The sequence below is a fragment of the Somniosus microcephalus genome, unplaced genomic scaffold, assembly GCF_052327205.1.
Source record: "Somniosus microcephalus isolate GS21.2 unplaced genomic scaffold, FLI_Smic_1.0 unresolved_chr1, whole genome shotgun sequence".
In the NCBI taxonomy this organism is placed as follows: Eukaryota; Metazoa; Chordata; class Chondrichthyes; order Squaliformes; family Somniosidae; genus Somniosus; species Somniosus microcephalus.
In genome coordinates, this window is record NW_028225179.1 from 113,137,015 (window position 1) to 113,161,976 (window position 24,962).

The 24,962-nt window shown below is 49.8% G+C and overlaps 1 protein-coding gene across 1 annotated transcript in view; it reads right to left on the reverse strand.

Annotated features, from left to right (window-relative positions):
• Positions 1-23,845: 23,845 nt before the first annotated feature.
• LOC147095718 (complement C3-like) overlaps positions 23,846-24,962 on the reverse strand; it is a 108,993-nt gene continuing 107,876 nt past the window's right edge. The window contains exon 15 of the mRNA XM_085973701.1: positions 23,846-24,201. Within this exon, the coding sequence (XP_085829827.1) occupies positions 24,152-24,201 (50 nt within the window). The 3' untranslated portion in view covers positions 23,846-24,151. The remainder of the gene's footprint in view (positions 24,202-24,962) is intronic.

Here is a 24,962-nt window from a genome sequence, read left to right on the forward strand (position 1 = left end):
TTATGTAAGAAGTCACACACCAGGTTATAGTCCAACAGTTTTATTTGAAATCACAAGCTTTCGGAGCGCTGCTCCTTCATCAGGTGAAGTGGAGAGATGCATAAAGACACAGCTTATATAGTCAGAGAATAATGCAAGATGATTACAGGTAATCTTTCTAACTGCCATTTATCACACCTTGGCAGAGAGATAATCACAGCAAACAAAGGTGTGAATGGTGTCCAAACAGGTTAGTCAGGAAAACATTATATCAAAGAACAATGAGGTGGGGTCACAAGGGGTCAAATGTTGCAGATGCTGGGGTCTGTATGAAAAACAAAAAACAGACAAAAAAACATTTTTTTTTGCTGGAAATCACAGCGGGTCCGGCTGCATCTGTGTAGAGAGAACATGCCAACGACGACTCGAGTCTGGGTGACCCTACGTCAGGTGGGGTTACATGTAGCATGACATGAACCCAAGATCCCGGTTGAGGCCGTCCTCATGAGTGAGGAACTTGGCTATCAGTTTCTGCTCTATGATGTTGCGTTGTCGTGTGTCTCGAAGGCCGCCTTGGAGAATGCTTACCCGAAGATCGGAGGCTGAATGTCCTTGACTGCTGAAGTGTTCCCCGACTGGGAGGGAACACTCCTGCCTGGCAATTGTTGTGTGGTGTCCGTTCATCCGTTGTTGCAGTGTCTGCATGATCTCGCCGATGTACCATGCTCCGGGGCATCCTTTCCTGCAACGTATGAGGTAGACATAGAAACATAGAAACATAGAAGATAGGAGCAGGAGTAGGCCATTTGGCCCTTCGAGCCTGCTCCGCCATTCAATGTGATCATGGCTGATCATCCAAATTCAGTACCCTGTCCCTGCCTTTTCCCCATATCCCTTGATCCCTTTAGCCTCAAGAAATATATCCAACTCTTTCTTGAATATATTTAATGAACTGGCCTCCACCGCCCTCTGTGGCAGAGAATTCCACAGGTTCACCACTCTCTGAGTGAAGAAATTCCTCCTCATTTCAGTCCTAAATGGCTTACCCCTTATCCTTAGACTATGCCTCTGTCTCCCTGCTCAGGTTCCCAACCCCCTGCCATTTTAGTTTAAACCCCCCCGAACAGTGCTAGCAAACCTCCCCGCAAGGATATTTGTCCCGCTCTGGTTCAGGTGCAACCCGTCCGACTTGTACAAGTCCCACCTTTCCCAGAAGCAGGCCCAGTGATCCAGGAAACTAAGGCCCTCCCTCCTGCACCAACTCTTTCGCCACGCATTCATCTGCTCTATCCTCCTATTCCTATACTCACTAGCACGTGGCACCAGGAGTAATCCAGAGATTACAACCTTTGAGGTCCTGCTCTTTAATCTGCTAGCTAGCTCCCTAAATTCTTGTTGCAGGACCTCATCCCTCTTCCTACCTATGTCGTTGGTCCCAATGTGAACCACGACCTCTGCCTGTTCACCCTCCCCCTTCAGAATGCCCTGCAGCCGTTCAGTGACATCCTTGACCCTGGCACCAGGGAGGCAACAAACCATCCTGGAGTCACGTCTATGGCCACAGAACCATCTATCTGTTCCCCTTACGATAGAATCCCCTACCACTATTGCTCTCCCACTCTTTTTCCTCCCTTCCTGAGCAGCAGCAACACCCCCGGTGCTAGGAAGTTGGCTGCTGCTGCCTTCCTCTGGTGAGTCATCCCCCTCAACAGTATCCAAATTGGTATACCTGTTTGAAAGGGGGATGGCCACAGGGGTCCCCTGCACTACCTGCCTGCTTCTACTGCTCCGCCTGGTGGTCACCCATTTCCCTTCTGCCTGTGCAGCCCTACCCTGCGGCGTGACCAGCTCATCAAATGTGTAATCCACGACCCTCTCAGCATCGTGAATGCTCAACAACCCATCCATCCGCAGCTCCAGCGCCTCAATACGGCCCGTTAGTAGCTGCAGCTGGATGCATTTCTGGCACACGTGGTCATCAGGGACACTGGCAGCGTCCCTGAATTCCCACATAGCGCAAGAGGAGCATAACATGGGGCTGGGCTCTCCTGGCATGACTTACCCCTGGCGTGAGAACGTTGGCTGAGTCACATGAGTATGTACCATGTACCTGGTGGGTGGTGTCCTCACGTGTGATGATGGTATCTGTATTGATGATTTGGCATGTCTTGCAGAGGTTGCCGTGGCAGGGTTGTGTGGTGTCGTGGTCGCTGCTCTCCTGAAAGCTGGGTAATTTGCTGCGAACGATGGTCTGTTTGAGGTTAGGCGGCTGTTTGAAGGCGAGTAGTGGAGGCGTGGGGATGGCCTTAGCGAGGTGTTCGTCATCATCGATGACATGTTGAAGGCTGCAAAGAACATGGCATAGTTTCTCCGCTCCGGGGAAGTACTGGACGACAAAGGGTACTCTGTTGGTTGTGTCCCGTGTTTGTCTTCTGAGGATGTCTATGCGATTTTTTGCTGTGGCCCGTCGGAACTGTCGATCAACGAGTTGAGCGTCATATCCTGTTATTACAAGGGCATCTTTCAGCGTCTGTAGGTGTCCATCACGTTCCTCCTCATCTGAGCAGATCCTGTGTATTTGCAGGGCTTGTCCATAGGGATGGCTTCTTTAACGTGGTTAGGGTGGAGCTGGAGAAGTGGAGCATCCTGAGGTTGTCTGTGGGCTTGCAGTAGAGTGAAGTGCTGAGGTGTCCATCTTTGATGGAGATTCGTGTGTCCAAGAATGAAACCGATTCTGAGGAGTGGTCCATGGTGAGTTTGATGGTGGGATGGAACTTGTTGATGTTATCGAGTAGTCTTTTCAGTGATTCTTCGCCGGGGGTCCATAGGAAGAAAATGTCGTCGATGTATCTGGTGTATAGCGTTGGTTGGAGGTTCTGTGCAGCGAAGAAGTGTCGCTCGAACTTGTGCATGAAGATGTTGGCGTATTGGGGTGCGAATTTGGTCCCCATGGCTGTTCCGTGTGTTTGGGTAAAGAACTGGTTGTCGAAGGTGAAGACATTGTGGTCAAGGATGAAGCGGATGAGTTGTAGGATGGCGTCTGGAGATTGGCTGTTGTTGGTGTTGTAGGGGGTTTCTCTTGCTCATTCTGGTCTCCTGCCAGGCTTCGTGCAATAATTTCCCTTGAGTGGTTCGACCCACTCCCCCTACGGTTCTAGACCTTGGACTTAGATGCAGAGAACAGTAGTGCAGAGAAAGGACTCAATAGACCAGGTTGAATAGCACGAAATGGATGCTTTTATTTTTAAACAGTTTGAAGCATTACAAAATACATGTCATAGGCACAGATTAAAGTAACTACAATCATGCACAAATTTATGAACTTGACTCTATGGAAATGGGGAACACACGGCACATCGTAAAAGGGGAAACACATTACGATTACCCTTAACTCCCTCCCCTATACCTAAACGAAGTTTCGACCTGGGGAACTTGGGATCATGCTCACCACTCTCGAAATCGCGGAAAAGGGGGTTCGCAGCCTTTTGGCACCGCTTTCCGTCGTCACGTGGATTTGGAAACTTCTGGCGCAGTCGATATTCTCTCTCTCTCGAGGCGGTGGGGTAGACACAGCCTCGATGAGCGCTCGTCAAGGTTGAGATCCACTATTGTAGATTTGGGTTCATGGAGCAGACCTTCAGCTGCAGGCTGTTGAAGAAGTGCCTGCACATGGGAGAATCTCTCCGGCCTGGATCGTCGGTTCTCCAGAGGGTTTCTTCTCCGTCGGCCTGGGTCGTCGATGATCTCCCGACCCCAGTACCCGGGCCACCCTCGTCGTCTTCTCGTCGTGGCCGAGCCTTGTTTGGCTGAACACCGACCACGTTGTCTTTTCACCGAAATTGTCCGTCCGAAGCGTCTTTAAAAAGACGAAACATCTTCACCGTTTCCGAATCTACCGAAGTGGAAGAGGCGCCGATCCTGGCACCGTCCGTCCTTCGTTCGTTCCTTGTAGAAGAAGTTCTTGAAGAAGTAGAAGTCTGAAGTCGCCCAGCAAGAAGCAGCAGTGAAGTCCAGTTCGAAGTAGCTTAGATGGACTTTCAATCCATAGTTATACTCTTTTGGGACAGTCTTATCTCCCGCAAAATCATAGTCCTGTCTTTGTATTAATTTTGGCGGGCAGAAATCTCTGCAGGGGCGCTTTGTCTTGTAACGGGAGCTGGTGATAACTTAACTGGCCTTCCTGGCCGATAATGTCTTTTAATGTCTTTTACATTGTCATCGCGACTCGGTTCGCACATTGATCGGTCCGGAGATTTTCCTAGATGGCTGTTAAACGGTTTCTCCTTTGTACAATAAATGGGTATAAGTGTTTTTGCATTGTCCGCCCATATCTTGATGGGCCCCATCCTGTACTTAGAATCCATTGAATATGTATGCTGTTTCCCTGAGTTTCGGTTCCCAGATACTGGCTTTCGCGGGCTTACTGTCTTCAATCCACAAGCCTGTCTGGCTTGCAGTAACAGAAATAAAATGGTCCAGAAAACTGATCACGAGGCCCGGCGGCCATTTTGTATGCCCTTTTATCAAAGGTTTTTCTGTGCAAGCTTACTTTGGTCAATAAACAGTCTTATTTTATCTGGTTTTCTTGCTTGATTTTTGCTGAAAATTTTGAATCTTACAGGCCCCCCTGTGATACTGATAGCTTGCTTAAAGTATCAATAATCCTTGGTGAGCAAATTTTCCCTGATTCCCCACATCCAAACATTCCTGGCACTTAATTATCTATGACCCTCACGACACATGCAGTTCCCATTTCCGAAGAAAATGAAAATTACCTTTTGCACATTTGGACAATCATAGACAGCATATCTTAAACTATAACACATTCACTTGTCAGATGTGCAGGGGTTGATACCCCCTCGCACCATCTGCATACACCTTTTTATTAATCCAAAAACTTAAGAACGACTAATAACATAACAATATTCATTTCCTTCAAACACAAAACAGAAAAAAAAACGCAAATGGCCAAAAAAAATTTAAAAATGGAGGGACGCTTAACCTTCAATACTAGCAGCTTAAAGTGGGGTGTCTTCTTCCCCCATTCGCACGTAGCGTTCTCTCCATTCTCCTGTGTTCTCGTGCCTCTGGAGGCGTTTGCCTCTTTTGCAATGCACGAAGAGCAAAAATATCACAATTAAAACCTGACACACTACTAGGATGTGGGATGCTATTCTAATCCAGGCCGGGACCTCTATGTTAGTGAACAAGTCCCACCATGGTGGGATGGTTATGTCCAATATGTCTTTTCCTATCTCTAAAGTCTTCTGCTCCAGTGTGTAAAAATGTTTCTGTGAAACTATGACGGCTTTTAAAATCTTTGTGAGGTGTTCGGGAAGAGGGGGAATGACATAACCAAAATGCACGACAAATCGTTGCAAGTCTGTGAAATTCTCTTTGATAGTGAGGTGAACGGTGGAGGGTGCAGGAATGGGGACAATTCGTTGTTGTGCCACTTGAACCTCGGCCCTGGGTTTGAAACAGAAACTGCTATCACCGATCGAACACCACTCGTGTTGTCCGTAGCGGTAATGAGGCGCTGCAGTGGTGACGCAGTATGTCCCACCCCCGATATATGCTACCTGCGGGGGCACATGGTCCTCTGCCATTGCCTCCATGGTGCAATTTATCGGCTTCGCGCTAGCGGTTCTGAACCCGCACTGTGGTTTCAAAAAGGCATTCAAGTGCTGGGGACACAGGATGATGTGTGCTCCCCGGCTCCGACATCCCGAGAGGTTGGTGCCTGTCATCGTACGCTCCCATCTGATGACGTAAGGCGGGACCACTGTGTAACGAATGTGTGCACCCCCCTGAATGACTCCAATGTTCTCTACCCTGTATACCGGGGCGGGCTTTGCTGCGGGACCCAACACCGGCATTCTTACCACTATTCCCATAATAGTATGATTTGAACGTCCGCAGTCCACTGGGACTGGGTACGCTTCTGCAGCTAGTCTGAGCTGGCACGGGCTTAATGCATTCTCAAAAGGGTGGAGCGCTTGAAAGTGCTTGTTGCTGATCCAGGACGGGACCAAACCTTGTTTTAAATCCTCAAGATTACTGCGGCCCTCGCCCAGTAACCACGCCCCGTATAGCACACAGGCCTCATTTTGCGCAGCTTGATCGGACGCATTCCGATCCTCCTTAATGAGCGCATTTACCGTTCTCGCGTATTTCTCCAGCTCAGCGATTATTTCCTTAAAGTGTAGTGTCATGGCCTGGTCCTCATGTAACTCAGAACCCACTACCTTATTTTCGTCTGTCAGTGTGTTCCTTAACTGGGCTTTTAAACCGTTGATCTGCGTCTGCAGCTCCACGTTATCTAGAGCGTTGACGACAGATGTCCCGGTATTAAAAGCAGTGAATATGTCATTTACTGTACCCCTTCTTTGCCTCCCGACTCGATCCAAAACTTCTGGCGGTGTGGTGTATAATTTGTCTTTGTCGATGTCGGCAAAGTCAAATTCGTAAAACTGTCTAAACATTCGGGTTAACAGGACCTGGTATAATTGTTCCGTTTCTTTGGGACACCACTCCGGCAATAGTACATCAGTGAGATTTAAAATCACTGAGGCCACCGCGTAGTGTACCCCTTGGTACAGCACCTGGCCGGTGGGTACCAATACTAAACCGTTCCCGGGTCCCTTGGTGGTGGTTGGGCACCCTTCTTTCTGGGCTAGTGCTACCGGAAGCGTGGGTAGGGGCTTGCGTGGGCGGGTGATGAGTTCAGTGGCGTTTACCGGAATAGGGGAGTATGGGGCTCCACACACTCGAGTGCTGACATCCCATCTCATCCCCTTTCCTTCATCCTGCCACTGCCTCTGGAAGAAGATGGATACGCCCTTGGGGCACACGTGTCTTGAACCCCACATACAGACATATATTCCTTCATCTGGTTCCCACCATTTGTCCCAACACACACGTAATTGTCCGTGAGTCCCCGTAATAGTCCGATGGGTATTATTACCCAGCCGCTCCCACTCGACCGTAGAGTTTCTCATGTCCTTTCCCAGCTTTCGTAGCCACCACCATCGTCTTAGTGGTACGTTCCCATTGCACACCAGACAAATTCTCTTTCCCACGGTAACGCTGACTCTGGGTGCAAGGATCCTCACCCGAGGGCACGTTAACGAAGTCTCTTGGTAGGCAAAACTGAAATTGCTGGAATATTCTGTAGAATTCGTTCCCAGCCAACCTGGCCATCTCCCTTGGTGGAAGTAGGTGGCGGTTTCCTCAACCTCTCGCTCCCCTGTCCCATCCGTTGCGATGGGGGCCGTGTCCCCGGAGCACCCGAAGATGATGACGTCCTTGGTGCGGCCTCGGTAGGCCCACCCGCACCCGATCGCCATGAACGCGATGAGAATCTTTTTCATCAGATCCCAGGTTTCTGTAACCAATAAAATGATGTAGCCGGGCTCCCAATCGGTGCTGGCCTAATTAAATGGACGCGCGGGTTCCTGGACCCCGCTCCCAAACAAACACACATACCGGGCAGATTTCAACATTGTCCTCTTAACATTTCTTAACACCGTATACTATATATTTCCTTAAATTATCACCATAATTGCCTAACTTAACTTTATGTACAGCGCCGCCCTCCGCGGGGCGGCTTGCCTAATCCCTGTGAGGGCTGTCGCGCGCCACACCCTGCGGTGGGGCTGCACTGATTTTTGGCTTTGATCCCCCGCAGCCTGTCGCTGCTGAACGGGAACCATGCCTTCCTGGGGCTGCTCTAAGCCGTGGTTGGGAAAAATGGGGAGAATCTGGCCAAAACTTCCTGGGCTGGGGTGCTCGAGCCGACCTACGAGGGGCTGCTTTTGGTTGGGCTCCCGGGGCTGATGGACCGGGGGTCGGGACTTTCACCGTCACAGCCTGTGGTTCCTCCACAGCTGCCGGCTCCAGCTCCCCTCCCTCAGGCTCCGCCCCCCCGGGGTCGGGATTTGTGGCTTCCGACTCCACCTCACCTGTCCCTACAGGTAGTGAGTCTCCGCCCCCATTCCCTACCTCCCCCAAGCTTGAGTCGAGGGCGGGATCGTCGTCCTCTGACTCTTCCTCCTCCGTGATTGGGTCTAAGGCGGGGTCTAGCTGTTTGGGCTCTTCCCTGCCTGAATCCCATTCAAAAGGGGAGACCTCCCACTCCAATGGGATGGCCTCTCCCTTCACGCAGGCTACTGTTCCAGCCTGTGTGGTCTGTGACTCTGTTACAGGCTGAGGATCTTTGTTCTCAGACCTGGTCCCCTTTGATGGCCCTTGTGCACCCGGTTTAAACAGTTTACACTGGTTGATGTGAAACTATTTGGTACGTCGGGGCACCTTCACTGCATAAACCATGGGGCTGGCCTTATCCACAATGCTGTAAGGCCCCATGTACAGTGGTTCAAAACTCCCTACCCTGGCGTAGTTTCGGACCATGACCTGGTCTCCGACTACCCACTCTTGTTGTTTTCGAGGTTCCAATAACAGTTTATTTCCCTGGTGCTGTCTTCCCATGTTCCCAGCCGCCTGCCCATAAATCTGTTTCAGGCGCTCAAAAAGATTTTGGACGAATTTGTCTCATTTCACCTCTCGGAGCTGGCCCTCAGTGAGCACCGGGGCTAGCACATGGGTGGGTGTTCGCATGATCCTTCCAGTCACTAATTCGTGCGGGGAATACCCCGTACTTTTGGACTGGCTGGCTCAGATCCCCATGAGGACTAAAGGCAGGACCTCCGCCCATTTCTGGGGCGAGCCCATTGTCTCCTTTCTCAGCTTTTCCTTGAGGGTCCGATTCATGCGTTCAACAATCCCGGATGATTGGGGATTGTATGCTACGTGCCACTTCCCCTCAATGCCCAAGAGCATGAGGGCGTTCTGCATTACTTGACCGGTGAACTGACTCCCTTGGTCGGACTCTACAAAACGGGGGAGTCCCCACCGTGAGAACACTTCCCGAATCAAGATCTTAGCAGTACCCAGTGCCGTAGCTGTTCTGCACGGGAAAGCTTCTACCCATTTGGTGAACACATCTACCAGGACAAGGCAGTACTTATAGCCTCCCTGGGCAGCGGGCAGGGGCCCTATGTAGTCGACCTGAATCGACTGCCATGGTCGCTCTACCCTCCTGATGTGCCCCATGGGCACCTTCCTTTTGTGGGGGTCTGGGTTGTTAGCAGCGCACACAAGACAGCTTGTGCAGAACTCGCGGACATCGTCCCGAAGTCCCGGCCACCATCCCACCTGCTCTACCCGTTGCCAGGTGACCTCAGGCCCGGGGTGTCCCGCTCCTGGACCCTCGTGGGCCAGTTGCAGGAATTCCCTCCGGTGCTGCTGCGGCACAACCCACTGCTCCTCTCGGAACAGCATACCTTCTTTGACTGTGAGGGCTGCCGTGCTGTACGGACCCTCTACCTGCTTGCCTTCTGTGATGGCTTTTAGGACTGCTTTTAGGGCGGGATCCAGGGTTTGGACGGTCTTTAGGTCTGGGGGCAGTGTCACCCCTGTGTTCCCTGGAATTCCCTCCCTGCCTTGGATCGCTGCCACGGGTCCGGGTTCATAGGGGTCCCAAAGAATGCCGTTGCGGGCTCCCTCCCTGGCTAGCGCATCCGCCTGCTGGTTGCCCTGGCTGCGGGGTTCTGTGGTGGAGTGAGCCTTCACCTTATGGATGAACACCTCCCCTTTCTCACCCACAGCTGCTAGGATCTTTTCCAGCAAGGGCTTAACTGTTAAAGGCCGCCCGTCCGCGGAGGTATATCCGCATCGGGACCAGATGGCGAGGTACTCTGTACACGAATTGCAGGTGAACATGCTGTCTGAGCAAATCGTGTATGGGGTTGGGAAAATCTCGGGGTGGGTAACCACGTACGCCACCGCGGACAGTTCAGCCTGCTGTGCGCTCATAGTGCTGGGGAGTTTAATCGCCAGGGCAATGTTTGCCGCAGGGTCATAAACTCCACACCCTGTGAGTCGTTCGCCAGCAGATGCTGTGCTAGAACCGTCTACGTAGATCTCGCGGCCTGTGGGGTGTATCCCGGCCCGTAAACCTATGTTGACTTCCCATACCCCTGTTACCGAACATCGATGGGCTGTCCCGGGATATGCCATGTTGGCTGCGAGCCTTGGCGCGCAGAGGCCTTTAACTTTGAGATCCATCTGGGAAAGTAGGAGGGTCCAGCGCGCAATCCGAGCGCTGCTTACGGTCCCATCCTTAATCCTTCCATCCAGAAGCATCTTTGTGGGGTGTGGGGGTGTGATGGGTGAGGAGCGTGATGGGAGAGGTTCCTGTGAAGATCACTGATCTGTTCACAGCCCAATGCGTGGCCAGGAGATGCTGTTCGCAATTGGAGAAACTCCTCTCTACATCCGTGAGCACCCTGGAGGAATAAACTACTGGTCTCAGCTTGCCGTGCCGCTCCTGGAGCAACACTGCGCTCAGGCTGTCCCCACTTGCGGCTACCTCCAGGAAGAACTCCTCTCCCCCATCTATGGCCCCTAGGGCTGGCGCGGTCTGCAGATCTCTTTTCAACTTCTCGAATGCTGCCTGGCACCCCTCATCCCAAGATCACTCGACTCCCTTGTGTAAGAGTCGAAGTAGCGGGGCTGCTGTGGCAGCATAGTCCTCGATGAAATCTCTGCAGTACCCGGTCAATCCCAAAAAGGACCTTACACCCGTTACTGTGTTGGGAATCGGTAGATCTTGTATTGATTCCCTTCTGGCCTTATCTATGGCTCTTTCCCCAGCGCGGATGGCCAGACCTAGGAATTTTACTTCCTGCTGGCCGATCTGGGCTTTCTTCGGGTTTACTTTGAAACCCTTCCTTTCTAACAGTTCCAACAATTCGGCTAGCAGTGGGCCGTGCTCCTCCCTTGTGTCCATGCACAGGAGTAAGTCGTCCACATACTGCACTATCTGGTTTGGCTGGCTAAACTCTTTTAAACTCCCCGCCATGCACTGATGGAAAATGCTGGGGCTGTTGTGAAAACCCTGTGGTAAACAGTTCCAAGTGTACTGTTGCCCTTTGAAAGTAAAGGCAAACTTGTACTGATCCTCCCGCCGCAGCGGAATGGACCAGAAACCGTTCGAGATGTCCAGCACCGTGAACATGGTCGCCGATGCTGGAATACTCCCTATTAGGTCTGCAACTGCTGCTACCATGGGCGCGCAGGCTGGGATGTTACTATTGAGGACTCTGTAGTCCACCGTGGCTCTCCACGAATTGTCCGGCTTCTTTACCGGCCATAATGGGGAGTTCACGTGAGTGGCTATTGTTCTCAATACGCCCTGCTGCACCAATGAAGATATTGCTGTCTCCGTGTCGGGTTCTGCCTCCTTGGGGAAATTATACTGCTTTTGGGGTCGGATCATGGGGTCCCCGTCTACGCTGACTTCAAACCCAGTGACTCTCCCACAGTCGTGCTTGTGGGTGGCAAACGCGGTCAGATTTTCCGACACACATGCCTGCAAGTCCGTTGGGACGTTCGCTACCATGAGCTCGAGATCGTAACCTCCTGACGGCTTCATAGTGCACAGGGCCCCCTTTTCTTCCTTCCCTGGGACCGCTCTCGGCTCCCCAGAGACAGTGATTTCTCAGGTCCACGAGGATCCCGTGTTCCACCAAGAAATCAGCCCCGAGGATGCCTTTTCCACCCCCCTCATTCCACTTCAATAGGATGCACGTCCATGTGGTGTGGAGTGCTCCCAACTGAATGGAGAGCGGGATGGAGTACGCGCCAGCCTGTTCCCTGCCTGTGAAACCCGCTACTGAGTATGGAGCCTGGGCGGACAGAGGTGAGGCGAAAGGTTTATCTGTGTGGATCACGGTACACGAAGCTCCCGTATCCAACAGGTAACTACCCTTTTGTCTTTCCGCCTCCATCTCCACCACAGGTCTTCTCCAGGCGTCAAAGCGGAGCGGACACAAGTAGACGGGCTGCGCGGGCGTCAGTCATTTAGGTGTTTCGGTTGGGGTCTCGGGAGCGATAGGGCTGTTGGCGACCGCTACCTTCCCCTGCCAGGTCATCAGAGACCGCATAGTCTCCAAGACTGACTCGATCACCGCGGGATCCACAACCGCACCACCCCCTGTGGTTGGGGCAGGGGCTACGGTTGGGTTCTGGACTGGTGCTGGGGCAGCGGTCTGGGCTTGGGCTTGGACTGGTGTTGGGACAACGATCTGACCGTGGGCTAGGACTTGGGCTTGGGCTCGGTCTTGGGCTGCGGCGAACGCTCTCTCTCTCTTATCCTTCCATGGATTCCTACAGTCCTTGCGCCAATGACCCTCCTTCCCACACCCGTAACAACTGCTGTTGGCTTGGGGAGGGCGATTTCCCTCCTGATGCCATTCCTTTTTAGCAGAAGCTGCGGGCCTCACCTCATGCACCTTTCCTTTTACAACAGACGTTTTCTTGCCCTTGTTGTTCCTGTAACTGATCGTGAGCTGATCAAGTACTAGTTCCTCCGTGGAGTGGGCGTTAGTGGGGTCAAACCATGCTTTGGCCTGCTCCCTCACTACTGGCAAGCAACCTGCTACCAGGCACCGAAGCCAATGAGCCCTTTGTTCATTATTTAGCGCGTTCCGTTCCGGTCCTCCCGGGCAGCTGCGCCGATACACGGGCCACAACCTTCTGGCGAAAACCCGTGGGGGTTCTCCCTCTAGCTGCACTGTCTTTTCTAAACGGAGGAACGGAGTTCCGTCCCCCTCTCCTATAATCTCCAGGATCTCATCCCGTAGCAACTCATAATCCCTGTGTCCTCTCTTGCTCTCGTCAGGGAGACACTGGAGGAGCGAGCTGTCCAGGGAGAACAGCAGCATTTTAGACTGTTCAACCCCATCACAGTCATTGACTGCTGCGGTCTGCTCCACATCCCTGAAATGCACGGAGGGATCTCCTGACTCGAAGAGTTTTGGGATGTGACTTATCATTTCCCTTAGCTGTCGTGCGCTATGGGGCATTATGACCTGACTCTCAAGGGGTCCATCATCGCCATTGTCTTCATTCGGACCGAGCCTCCGGTGTCTGGTTGGACACATCGGCGCCGGCCCTGACTCTACTATCTGGTGTTGCTCTACCTCCGGAATCTCTTCCTCTACCGTCTCCGTCTCCTTCCCCGGAGTCCAAGACTCATCATAAGCAGGAGGCGCAGAGGGTTCGGGGGTTGGTTCCCGAACTATCTCTTGTGGAATCGGTCTTTTGGATTCCTTGACTAGCAATAGCTGGCTCGCTGGTGGATTTATGAGACACACCAACCCGTTTGCCTTGGCTAGGGCCATTCTCAGGTCCTCTTGCTCCCTGCGGCAAGCGCTGTGGCCGGTGCTCTCAGATCTATCCTCCATGGCCATCTTATATGCTGCCCTGGCTCCCAGAAGTTTTTACTCTTGGGCCTCTATCTGCTTGGCTAGACGGAAACACCTGTCTCTCATTCTACCTTCACTGGCCTTGGCCTCAATGACCTGACATTTTATATACTCTACCCGGGTTTCATGGCAGCGAATCATGGAGTGGCGTTCCTGATTCAGCGTGTTAAGTGATTCAATCAGTTTTTGACCTCCCGCAACCTTTTCCTCTACGTCTGTAAGCAACCCGTTGATCTGGGCTGCCTGTGCTGCAAAGACCTGGTCCAAAAGCTGGACTTGCTTCTTGTAGCACATCAGCCAGACCGCCTTTTCCACAGACTTCTTATGCTCTTTACCCGCTGTCCACTTGATGGCTGTGTCTAGCGGGCGCCTATCCCTTAATAGGTCAGATATCCATTGTTTTGTGAGGTTGACTTTTCCAAAAACATAATCTGCTATTCTTTCATCCATCACATTTCGTTTATTCAGACCTTGATCTAACACACTACTTTCCTGCTGCCAAGGTCCTGCCGCGGTCGCCATTTCTGTAGGGGGTTTCTCTTGCTCGTTCTGGTCTCCTGCCAGGCTTCGTGCAATAATTACCCTTGAGTGGTTCGACCCACTCCCCCTACGGTTCTAGACCTTGGACTTAGATGCAGAGAACAGTAGTGCAGAGAAAGGACTCAATAGACCAGGTTGAATAGCACGAAATGGATGCTTTTATTTTTAAACAGTTTGAAGCATTACAAAATACATGTCATAGGCACAGATTAAAGTAACTACAATCATGCACAAATTTATGAACTTGACTCTATGGAAATGGGGAACACACGGCACATCGTAAAAGGGGAAACACATTATGATTACCCTTAACTCCCTCCCCTATACCTAAACTAAGTTTCGACCTGGGGAACTTGGGATCATGCTCACCACTCTCGAAATCGTGGAAAAGGGGGTTCGCAGCCTTTTGGCACCGCTTTCCGTCGTCACGTGGATTTGGAAACTTCTGGCGCAGTCGATATTCTCTCTCCCTCGAGGCGGTGGGGTAGACACAGCCTCGATGAGCGCTCGTCAAGGTTGAGATCCACTATTGTAGATTTGGGTTCATGGAGCAGACCTTCAGCTGCAGGCTGTTGAAGAAGTGCCTGCACATGGGAGAATCTCTCCGGCCTGGATCGTCGGTTCTCCAGAGGGTTTCTTCTCCGTCGGCCTGGGTCGTCGATGATCTCCCGACCCCAGTACCCGGGCCACCCTCGTCGTCTTCTCGTCGTGGCCGAGCCTTGTTTGGCTGAACACCGACCACGTTGTCTTTTCACCGAAATTGTCCGTCCGAAGCGTCTTTAAAAAGACGAAACGTCTTCACCGATTCCGAATCTACCGAAGTGGAAGAGGCGCCGATCCTGGCACCGTCCGTCCTTCGTTCGTTCCTTGTAGAAGAAGTTCTTGAAGAAGTAGAAGTTTGAAGTCGCCCAGCAAGAAGCAGCAGTGAAGTCCAGTTCGAAGTAGCTTAGATGGACTTTCAATCCATAGTTATACTCTTTTGGGACAGTCTTATCTCCCGCCAAATCATAGTCCTGTCTTTGTATTAATTTTGGCGGGCAGAAATCTCTGCAGGGGCGCTTTGTCTTGTAACGGGAGCCGGTGATAACTTAACTGGCCTTCCTGGCCGATAATGTCTTTTAATGTCTTTTACATTGTCATCGCGACTCGGTTCGCATATTGATTGGTCCGGAGATTTTCCTAGATGGCTGTTAAACGGTTTCTCCTTTGTACAATAAATGGATATAAGTGTTTTTGCATTGTCCGCCCATATCTTGATGGGCCCCATCCTGTACTTAGAATCCATTGAATATGTATGCTGTTTCCCTGAGTTTCGGTTCCCAGATACTGGCTTTCGCGGGCTTACTGTCTTCAATCCACAAGCCTGTCTGGCTTGCAGTAACAGAAATAAAATGGTCCAGAAAACTGATCACGAGGCCCGGTGGCCATTTTGTATGCCCTTTTATCAAAGGTTTTTCTGTGCAAGCTTACTTTGGTCAATAAACAGTCTTATTTTATCCGGTTTTCTTGCTTGATTTTTGCTGAAAATTTCAAATCTTACAGTGTTGAGTACTGAGGCTGTCGCAGCGCTGCCGTCATTGTGGGGGATACTGGTGTAGAGTGCCAAGATGTCCATCGTGGCGAGGAGTGTTCCTGGTTCAACTGGTCCATGGGTGCTGAGTTTCTGTAAGAATTCTGCAGTGTCACGACAGAAGCTGGAGGTTCCCTGTACGATGGGTTTCAGGATGCCCTCGACGTATCCAGAGAGGTTCTCACACAGGGTTCCATTGCCTGATACGATAGGACGTCCGGGTATCTTTGGGAGGCAGTGTTGGCTTTGTGTATCTTTGGGAGGCAGTAGAAGTCTCCCACGCGGGGAGTACATGGGATGAGAGCGTGTAGGATGCTTTGAAGGTTTGGATCGAAGGTCTTGATCAGTCTGTTGAGTTGGCGGATGTGTTCTTTGGTCGGATCTGCGGGTAACTGTTTGTAGTGTTCCTGGTTGTCCAGTTGTCGGTATGCTTCTTTGCAATATTCCGTTCTGTTCTGTATGAAGATGGCTCCTCCTTTGTCTGCTGGTTTGATGACGATGTTGCGGTTGGTCTTGAGAGCGTGGATGGCGTTGCGTTGTGCTCAGCTGACATTCTGGACTGTCTTGTGAGTGCGGCTGATGAATCTGGTGTTGATGCAACTCCTGACAGCTTGAGCGTACATGTCAAGCTTAGGGCAGCGACCCTCTGGAGGGGTCCAATTTGACTCTTTCTTCTTCAGTTGCTGCATTGCGGATCCCTCTGTCTCCTGTTCCGGATCATTGGTTGTCTCATTGGGTTCGCTGCTGACATCTTGGGATTTGTGGAAGAATTCCTGGAGCCTCATTCTCCTGATGAATTCCTCTGTGTCTGCCGCGAGACCGATGGGGTCCATTTTGGTGGTGGGGCAGAAATTGAGCCCTCAGCTGAGAACTTAAATTTCGTCTGGTTGAAGGGTGTGGTCGGACAAGTTGACGATGGACTTCCCTGTGGTTTCAACCGTGGTACCGGGGGAGGCTTGGTTGCTGCTGTTGGTGATGCCGAGTTTCTCAAGCTTCCTGTATTGGTGTGCATTTAGGCAGTGTAGTTCCGTTGCCTCGTCTGTTTGGCGGTGTCTCGTAGTTGGTCTGCTGTGTCCAGAGCACACCAAAGAAATCAATGTGGACTTCAGGAAGTCTAAAAGCGGAAGTCACACCCCCATCCACATCAATGGGGCTGTGGTGGAAAGGGTGGACAGCTTTAAGTTCCTCAGAGTCCACATCACGGAAGACCTCTCCTGGTCCCTCAATACCTCCTCTCTGGTGAAGAAGGCCCAGCAGCGCCTATATTTCCTAAGGAGGCTGAAGGGATGTAACCTGTCACCCCTGATCCTCTCTAACTTTTACCGCTGCACAATAGAGAGTATTCTGACAAACTGTATCACAGTATGGTATGGCAGCTGTAGCTACTATGACCAGAAAGCCCTGCAGCGGGTAGTCAAAACTGCCCAACGCATTACCGGCACCCGGCTACCGACCATAGAGCACATATACTAGAAACGCTGTTAACGGAGGTCACGGTCCATCATCAAAGACCCTACCCACCCCAGCCACAGTCTGTTCACCCTCCTGCCATCTGGGAGACGCTACAGATGCATTCGCACCCGTACGACCAGATTTAGGAACAGCTTCTTTCCCAGGGCTATCATCCTACTGAACTCCACAAATAAACTCTAAAGCCTGCACATCTGCCAATGCACTTTATTATGGTTATGTTTATGTTAATGTATTACAAGCCAAATGTATGTTGAATGTTTAAATGTCTTAATCTAAATGTACACTCTCGGGAGCCGCAAGCCTACATTTCGTTGTACTGCACTTGTGCACTAACAATGACAATAAAAGTTGATTTGATTTGATTTGAGAACATCGACTCTATCTCGGTTTTGAGGTTGCGGCATTTGCTGTAGAGCTGGTGTACGAGATGGTTGAGGAGTGTGCGAGAGGTACGATGGCAGAGTCTCTCAGCTTAGTCTGTGTTGTAGGTCGACTTGAGTGGGTTCATGATCTGTAGTCCTTTCGGGATCTTGTCTGCTTTCTTGCATCTCTGTAGAAACTTGATGTCTGTGTCGATATGCGCGATCTTCTTGGAGATCCTCTCCACTTTGAGCCGGCAGTTTGTGGTGTCGATAGTAGCCATGGTGTGGAGATGCCGGTGTTGGACTGGGGTGGACAAATGTAAGAAGTCACACAACACCAGGTTATAGTCCAACAGTTTTATTTGAAATCACAAGCTTTCGGAGCACTGCTCCTTCATCAGGTGAAGTGGAGAAATGCATAAAGACACAGCTTATATAGTCAGAGAATAATGCAAGATGATTACAGGTAATCCTTCTACCTGCCATTTATCACACCTTGGCAGAGAGAGAATCACAGCAATCAAAGGTGTGAATGTTGTCCAAACAGGTCAGTCAGGAAAACATTACATCAAAGAACAATGAGGTGGGGTCACAAGGGGTCAAATGTTGCAGATGCTGGGGTCTGTATGAAAAACAAAAAACAGACAAAAAAAATTTTTTTTTTGCTGGAAATCACAGCAGGTCTGGCCGCATCTGTGTAGAGAGAACAAGCCAACGATGACTCAAGTCTGGGTGACCTTATGTCAGGATGCTCCACTTCTCCAGCTTCCACACTAACCACGTTAAAGAAGCCATCCCCTATGGACAAGCTCTGCGAATACACAGGATCTGCTCAGACAAGGAGGAACGTGATGGACACCTACAGACGCTGAAAGACGCCCTTGTAAGAACGGGATATGACACTCGACTCGTCGATCAACAGTTCCAAAGGGCCACAGCAAAAAATCGCATAGACCTCCTCAGAAGACAAACACGGGACACAACCAACAGAGTACCCTTCGTCGTCCAGTACTTCCCCGGAGCGGAGAAACTACGTCATGTTCTTCACAGCCTTCAACATGTCATCGATGATGACAAACACCTCGCTAAGGCCATCCCCACACCTCCACTGCTCGCCTTCAAACAGCCGCCTAACCTCAAACAGACCATCGTTCGCAGCAAATTACCCAGTTTTCAGGAGAACAGCGACCACGACACCACACAACCCTGCCACAGCAACCTCTGCAAGACATGCCAGATCATCAACACAGATACCATCATCACACGTGAGGACACCACCCACCAGGTACATGGTACATACTCATGTGAGTCGGCCAACGTTGTCTACCTCATATGTTGCAGGAAAGGATGCCCCGGAGCATGGTACATCGGCGAGACCATGCAGACACTGCGACAATGGATGAACGGACACCGCACAACAATCATCAGGCAGGAGTGTTCCCTCCCAGTCGGGGAACACTTCAGCAGTCAAGGACATTCAGCCTCCGATCTTCGGGTAAGCATTCTCCAAGGCGGACTTCGAGACACACGACAACGCAAAATCGTAGAGCAGAAACTGATAGCCAAGTTCCGCACTCATGAGGACGGCCTCAACCGGGATCTTGGGTTCATGTCACGCTACATGTAACCCCACCTGACGTAGGGTCACCCAGACTCGAGTCGTCGTTGGCTTGTTCTCTCTACACAGATGCGGCCGGACCTGCTGTGATTTCCAGCAAAAAAAATGTTTTTTTGTCTGTTTTTTGTTTTTCATACAGACCCCAGCATCTGCAACATTTGACCCCTTGTGACCCCACCTCATTGTTCTTTGATGTAATGTTTTCCTGACTGACCTGTTTGGACACCATTCACACCTTTGATTGCTGTGATTATCTCTCTGCCGAGGTGTGATAAATGGCAGTTAGAAAGATTACCTGTAATCATCTGGCATTATTCTCTGACTATATAAGCTGTGTCTTTATGCATCTCTCCACTTCACCTGACGAAGGAGCAGCGCTCCAAAAGCTTGTGATTTCAAATAAAACTGTTGGACTATAACCTGGTGTTGTGTGACTTCTTACATTTGCACACCCCAGTCCGACACCGGCATCTCCACACCTCAGAGATTAAAGCAGCCCATGCCCGCATGCAACGAGCCCTCAATGATATTCAGGCTTGGGCTGATAAGTGGCAGGTAACATTCGCGCCACAGAAGTGCCAGACAATGACTACATAAATACTGTGGCAACAAGAGCAGATCAGAGGCTAGGTATTCTGTGGCAAGTGTCTCACCTCCTGACTCCCCAAACCTTTCTACCATCTTCAAGGCACAAGTAAGGAGTGTGATGGAACACTCTCCACTTGCCTGGATGAGTGCAGCTCCAACAACACTCAAGAAGTTTGACACTATCCAGGACAAAGCAGCCCGCTTGATTGGCACCCCATCCACCACCTTAAACATTCACTCACTCCACCACTGGCGTACCATGTGTACCATCTACAAGATGCACTGCAGCAACTCGCCAAGGAATTTTCGGCAGCACCTCCCAATCCCGCAACCTTTTCCACCTAGAAGGACAAGGGCAGCAGATGCATGGGAAAACCACCACCTCCAAGTTCCCCTCCAAGTCACACACCATCCTGACTTAGAAATATATCGCCGATCCTTCATCATCACTGGGTCAAAATCCTGGAACTCCCTACCTAACAGTTCTGTGGGAGCACCTTCACCACATGGACTGCAGTGGTTCAAGAAAGCGGCTCACTACCACCTTCTCAAGGCTAATTAGGGATGGGCAACAAATGCTGGCCTTGCCAGCAATGCCCACATCCCATAAACGAATAAAAATAAAGCCAGCAATCCATTCTGCTACTTGTCCCCTGACTCTGCATTCTCTGACCTTGCTCATCAGTCTATTATGGGGTACCTTATCAAAGGATTTTGAAAATCCAGATAAATTACATCTACTGCATTACCCTTGACTGCTCTCTCTGTTACCTCTTCAAAATATCCAATGAGGTTGGTCAAGCAATGCTTTCCCTTTTGAAATCCATGTTGACTATTCATTATTATATTTTTGGTTTCTAGATGTTCTTCTATTTTTTCATCAACCTGCGCATTAAATTTTAATGGGACAATAACCCTATTGTTTTTAAAGTACGAAATAAAGGAAAATAAAAGTTATTTTGAGCTGGATTGTCAAGGGCCTATGACTGTGTATGTGGCTGTAAGTGCTCCGCAAGTTCCAGGTTTACGTGCACGATGCGATCTGTCAAGTTTCAGCTTGGCCGATCCTCCGCATCCCCAGGAAATGGACATCTGCGGGTGGAGAGTTGGGCTATTTGCCCAACGAATGCCCATGAAAATCTTACGTGTGGTAACAGCAGGCATAGGGCCTTCTTTTACCAGTGAAAGAGTTTAAACAAATATTAAAATATTTTTTTTACATTTATTTAAACATAAAAAACCTTTAAAATTAGTTACGGGTTTTTTTAGTCTCTTTAAAACAGTTAAATTTATTTTGCATGAAAATTAAATTTTTGTTTCAAATGTTTAATTAAATTGTATTTTAATTAATTTTGAACATGTAATGATTTATATGTAATGGTGTGCAATTGTGTTTTTTGGGTGATTCCTATTAGGCAAAGGGAATGAAGTATAAAAGTAGGGAAGTCCTGTTACAACTGTACAAGGCGTTGGTGAGACCACACCTAGAGTACTGCGTACAGTTTTGGTCTCCTTATTTAAGGAAGGATATACTTCCATTTGGGGGCAGTTCAGAGAAGGTTCACTAGGTTAATTCTGGAGATTAAGAGGTTGTCTTATGAAGAAAGGTTGAGCAGGTTGGGCCTATACTCATTGGGGTTGAGAAGAATGAGAGGGGATCTTATTGAAACATATAAAATTCTGAAGGGGCTTGACAGGGTAGATGCAGAGAGGATGTTTCCCCCATTTAAAATGGAGATGAGGAGGAATTTCTTCTCACAGATGGTCGTGAATCTTTGGAATTATCTTACCCAGAAAGCTGCGGAGGCGGAGTCATTGAATATATTTAAGGTGGAGGTAGACAGATTTTTGAATGCTAAGGGAGTCAAGGGTTATGGGGAGCGGGCAGGGAAGTGGAGTTGAGGCTAAGATCAGATCAGCCATGATCTTATTGAATGGCGGAGCAGGCTCGAGGGGCCCAATGACCTTCTCCTGCTCCTACGTCTTATGCTTATGCAGATTCCGTACGTAAATGGAATCTCCACAAGCATAATGAGAATCCCCTATTCTGATTGGTTGGGCCAGCCCACGTGATCCTAGGGGCGCTTGCGAACCGCGTGCGCCCCTGGGATACGTGGGCCTCTACGCAGGCCTACGCATAGAGGCCCAGGGGTGCAAGTGTCCAAACCTCTGAGACCATCAGGTCGGTGTGTACTTTTATCGCGGTTCGAAAGCATTCGCCCGCAGGAAGCCTCCGACCACAGGTTCAGACCCTTTCATTTGAAAGCGAAAAAATAATATTCCAAATTAAAATGTTGAAAGCTTTTATTACAATGGTTTTAATTATATTTTTTTAACCCCAGTCGCAAGCAATCAGGGAACGCAAGCCCAGCTCTTCTCGCCCCTTCTCGCTTCTGTCTGGTTTTGGAAGAAGTTTGCAATACACCGGGGAGGTGAAATCGTCCCAAATCTTAGCCAACTCTGCTTTCAAAATCATGGGCGCAGTTCCTATCTTTCTCCCTGCCTACCTGGGTGGTGACCGTGTGAAGCCAAGGATCACCTGAGTCAGGAATCAGGATACTAAACCACGGCTCACTCCAGATTCTTATCTTTTAACAGTGAAACTCAAGGCAGCACCTCACCAACTGCTGAGTGTAAGATTGCAAACTTACTGGGGATTAAAATTCAAATTGGGCGGTGGGGTGCCAAACGGGCAGTAGTGGATAGGCTGCCCGTAATGCACCCCACCCAATATCCTTTCAATGGAAAGTAAAATTAAGCCTATCCACAGACAACAGTTTTCCGCCCCAGAATTTTACCTCCAACGTGTCTCGCGGTGTCACGAACAAGCTATGATGTGCTGGGGCCTCAAACTATTTACAATCTATATTAATGACTTGGATGAAGGGACCGAGTGTAATGTAGCCAGATTTGCTGATGATACAAAGATAGGTAGGAAAGCAAATTATGTGGAGGGCGCAAAGAATCTCCAAAGGGATATAGATAGGCTAAGTGAGTGGGCAAAAATCCACTTTGGCAGGAAAAATAAAAAAGCAAATTATTATTTAAATGGGGAGAGATTACAAAATGCTGCGGTACAGAGAGATCGGGGGGTCTTTGTACATGAATCGCAAAAAGTTAGCATGCAGGTACAGCAAGTAATTAGGAAGGCAAATGGAATGTTGGCTTTTATTGCAAAGTGAATGGAGTATAAAAGTACGGAAGTCCTGTTACAACTGTACAGGGCGTTGGTGAGACCACACCTGGAGTACTGCGTACAGTTTTGGTCTCCTTATTTAAGGAAGGATATACTTGCATTGGAGGCAGTTCAGAGAAGGTTCACCAGGTTAATTCCTGAGATGAAGGGGTTGTCTTATGAAGAAAGGTTGAGCAGGTTGGGCCGATACTCATTGGAGTTTAGAAGAATGAGAGGGGATTTTATTGAAACATATAAGATTCTGAAGGGGCTTGGCAGGGTAGAAGCAGAGAGGATGTTTCCCCTCGTGGGGGAAGTTAGAACTAGGGGTCACAGTCTCAGGATAAGGGGTAGGACATTTAGGACTGAAATGAGGAGAAATTTCTTCACTCAGAGAGTGGTGAATCTTTGGAATTCTGTACCCCAGAGAGGCTGTGGATGCTGAATTGTTGAGTATATTCAAGACTTAGATTGATAGATTATTGTACTCCAGGGGAATCAAGGAATATGGGGACAGGTCGGGAAAGTGGCGATGAGGTAGAAGATCAGCCATGGTCTCATTGAATGGTGGAGCATGCTCAAGGAGCCATCTGGCCTACTCCTGCTCCTAGTTCTTATGCTCTATCTATAGGCTACTTAACGTGACTATGCTGGAAGCATGGGAATTATTAATTATCTTTTAAAGTGGTTCAGTGATGATGATCAGCGTTTAAATCACCTGTCCTTTTTTAAATCAGTCACGGCTGCAGATCAATTTTCCAACTTAATAAGCCTCGAGTCGGCGTGCCACGCATCTGATTCCATCTGAATCCTACTTTGGTTCCTCATGCTGACATTTCACCCGGTGTTGACGCCGTTTCTCTTTCCTCACCAAACTTGCTTTCCTTGTAGAGGATGTGTCGGAACAGGAGGAGGCCATTCAGCCCCTCGAGCCTGTTCCAACATTCAATGGGATCATGGCTGATCTGATTAGATAATTGGATTCCATCCGTTGGAAGCAAGAATGGGAATAAGCCCACAACATTCTGACAACAATTAACGGTGATTCCCCTCACTTTAAAAAAGCAGAAAATTTAAATCTCGCTCTACCCTGGGTGACAACGAGCTTATCTTATCAACTATATAATGCAGCAATGATCTGCGTTTTCATGGTAAGTTGCCAGAATGACATAGCTTCCCTCTCAAAATAAAACCACAACTTAAACCCAATGTTTCAATGAACATTTATTTTTCTCTCTTCCGATGAGTCACTGCATTCAAAAGAAATACTTCAAATGGAGCTTGCATTAACCGCATTCAATAATTCCCCATTTGGTGTATATTTCACTGTTATAATGGAAAACAAACCAGGAGAGAAAGCCTCGTTGTGAAGATAGTTCTACGGTCGCGTGAATTTATGCATCGTTGCATTTGTGGCATCTTTCATTTCAAACGTTTGGATGTGGAACCTGCTCACTTCAATGGAATTCGACATCAAGAGTCCTGGGTCTGCATTGTTGGTCAAACTGTCACGCTCTAAACGCTGCCATCTATTTCCATCATCCATGGTTTCACAATGCATACTTCTAAAAATTTAAAATATATAAATTAGTTCTCCTTTTTGGAATGTACTGGTGTAATGGAATAAGCCACAATTCAGAAAAATACACCATCCTATGATTTCTGACATTATTAATCCATGATATGCTGGGGGAGAAATTCAGTTGGCTGCACCACCCATTGGCACTTTAAGAGGGTGCTAAGTGGGTCACAAGCCAACTCGCGCCCAGACACGGCACTGCCCACGCTTCCCGCTAAATTCCGCAGGACGTTAGTGGTGGTGCTAACCGTTAGCGCTGCGCCACTGCCGATGAGGTCATGGCGATATTCGGCAGCGCCCCCTGATTTACCGCCGGACGCTATGACCGACAGGGTCAGGGTGGCGTACCTGCGGCTGGGGAGGCGCAAATTAAAGGCGAGGTGCGGGGCGGCCATTTTTGTTGTTGGCCGCCTGCCAGCACCTGCCTGCGCTCCCATCCCCGGCCTCCTGAACCACCACCCCCCGCGGAGTGTCGGCTGTGCTCCAAGAGCCCGGCACTTCTCCTCAGTGCCGGGCTCTTTTGCCTGCACTCCTGATCCTCAGGGGCCCAGCTGGGCCCCAGATCGCACTGCACAAGGCCCCTCCCCTTTAAGAAGGGGAGGAAGGCCTGTAATACCGCAGCGCGATGTGCCACAGCATGTGGCGCTGCGGCACGTTGCGCTACGATATTCACGCGTAGCACCCCAAGAGGGATGCGGGGCACCTCCAGTAGTGTCGCAATTCCCTTTGGGGCGCAACCACTCAATT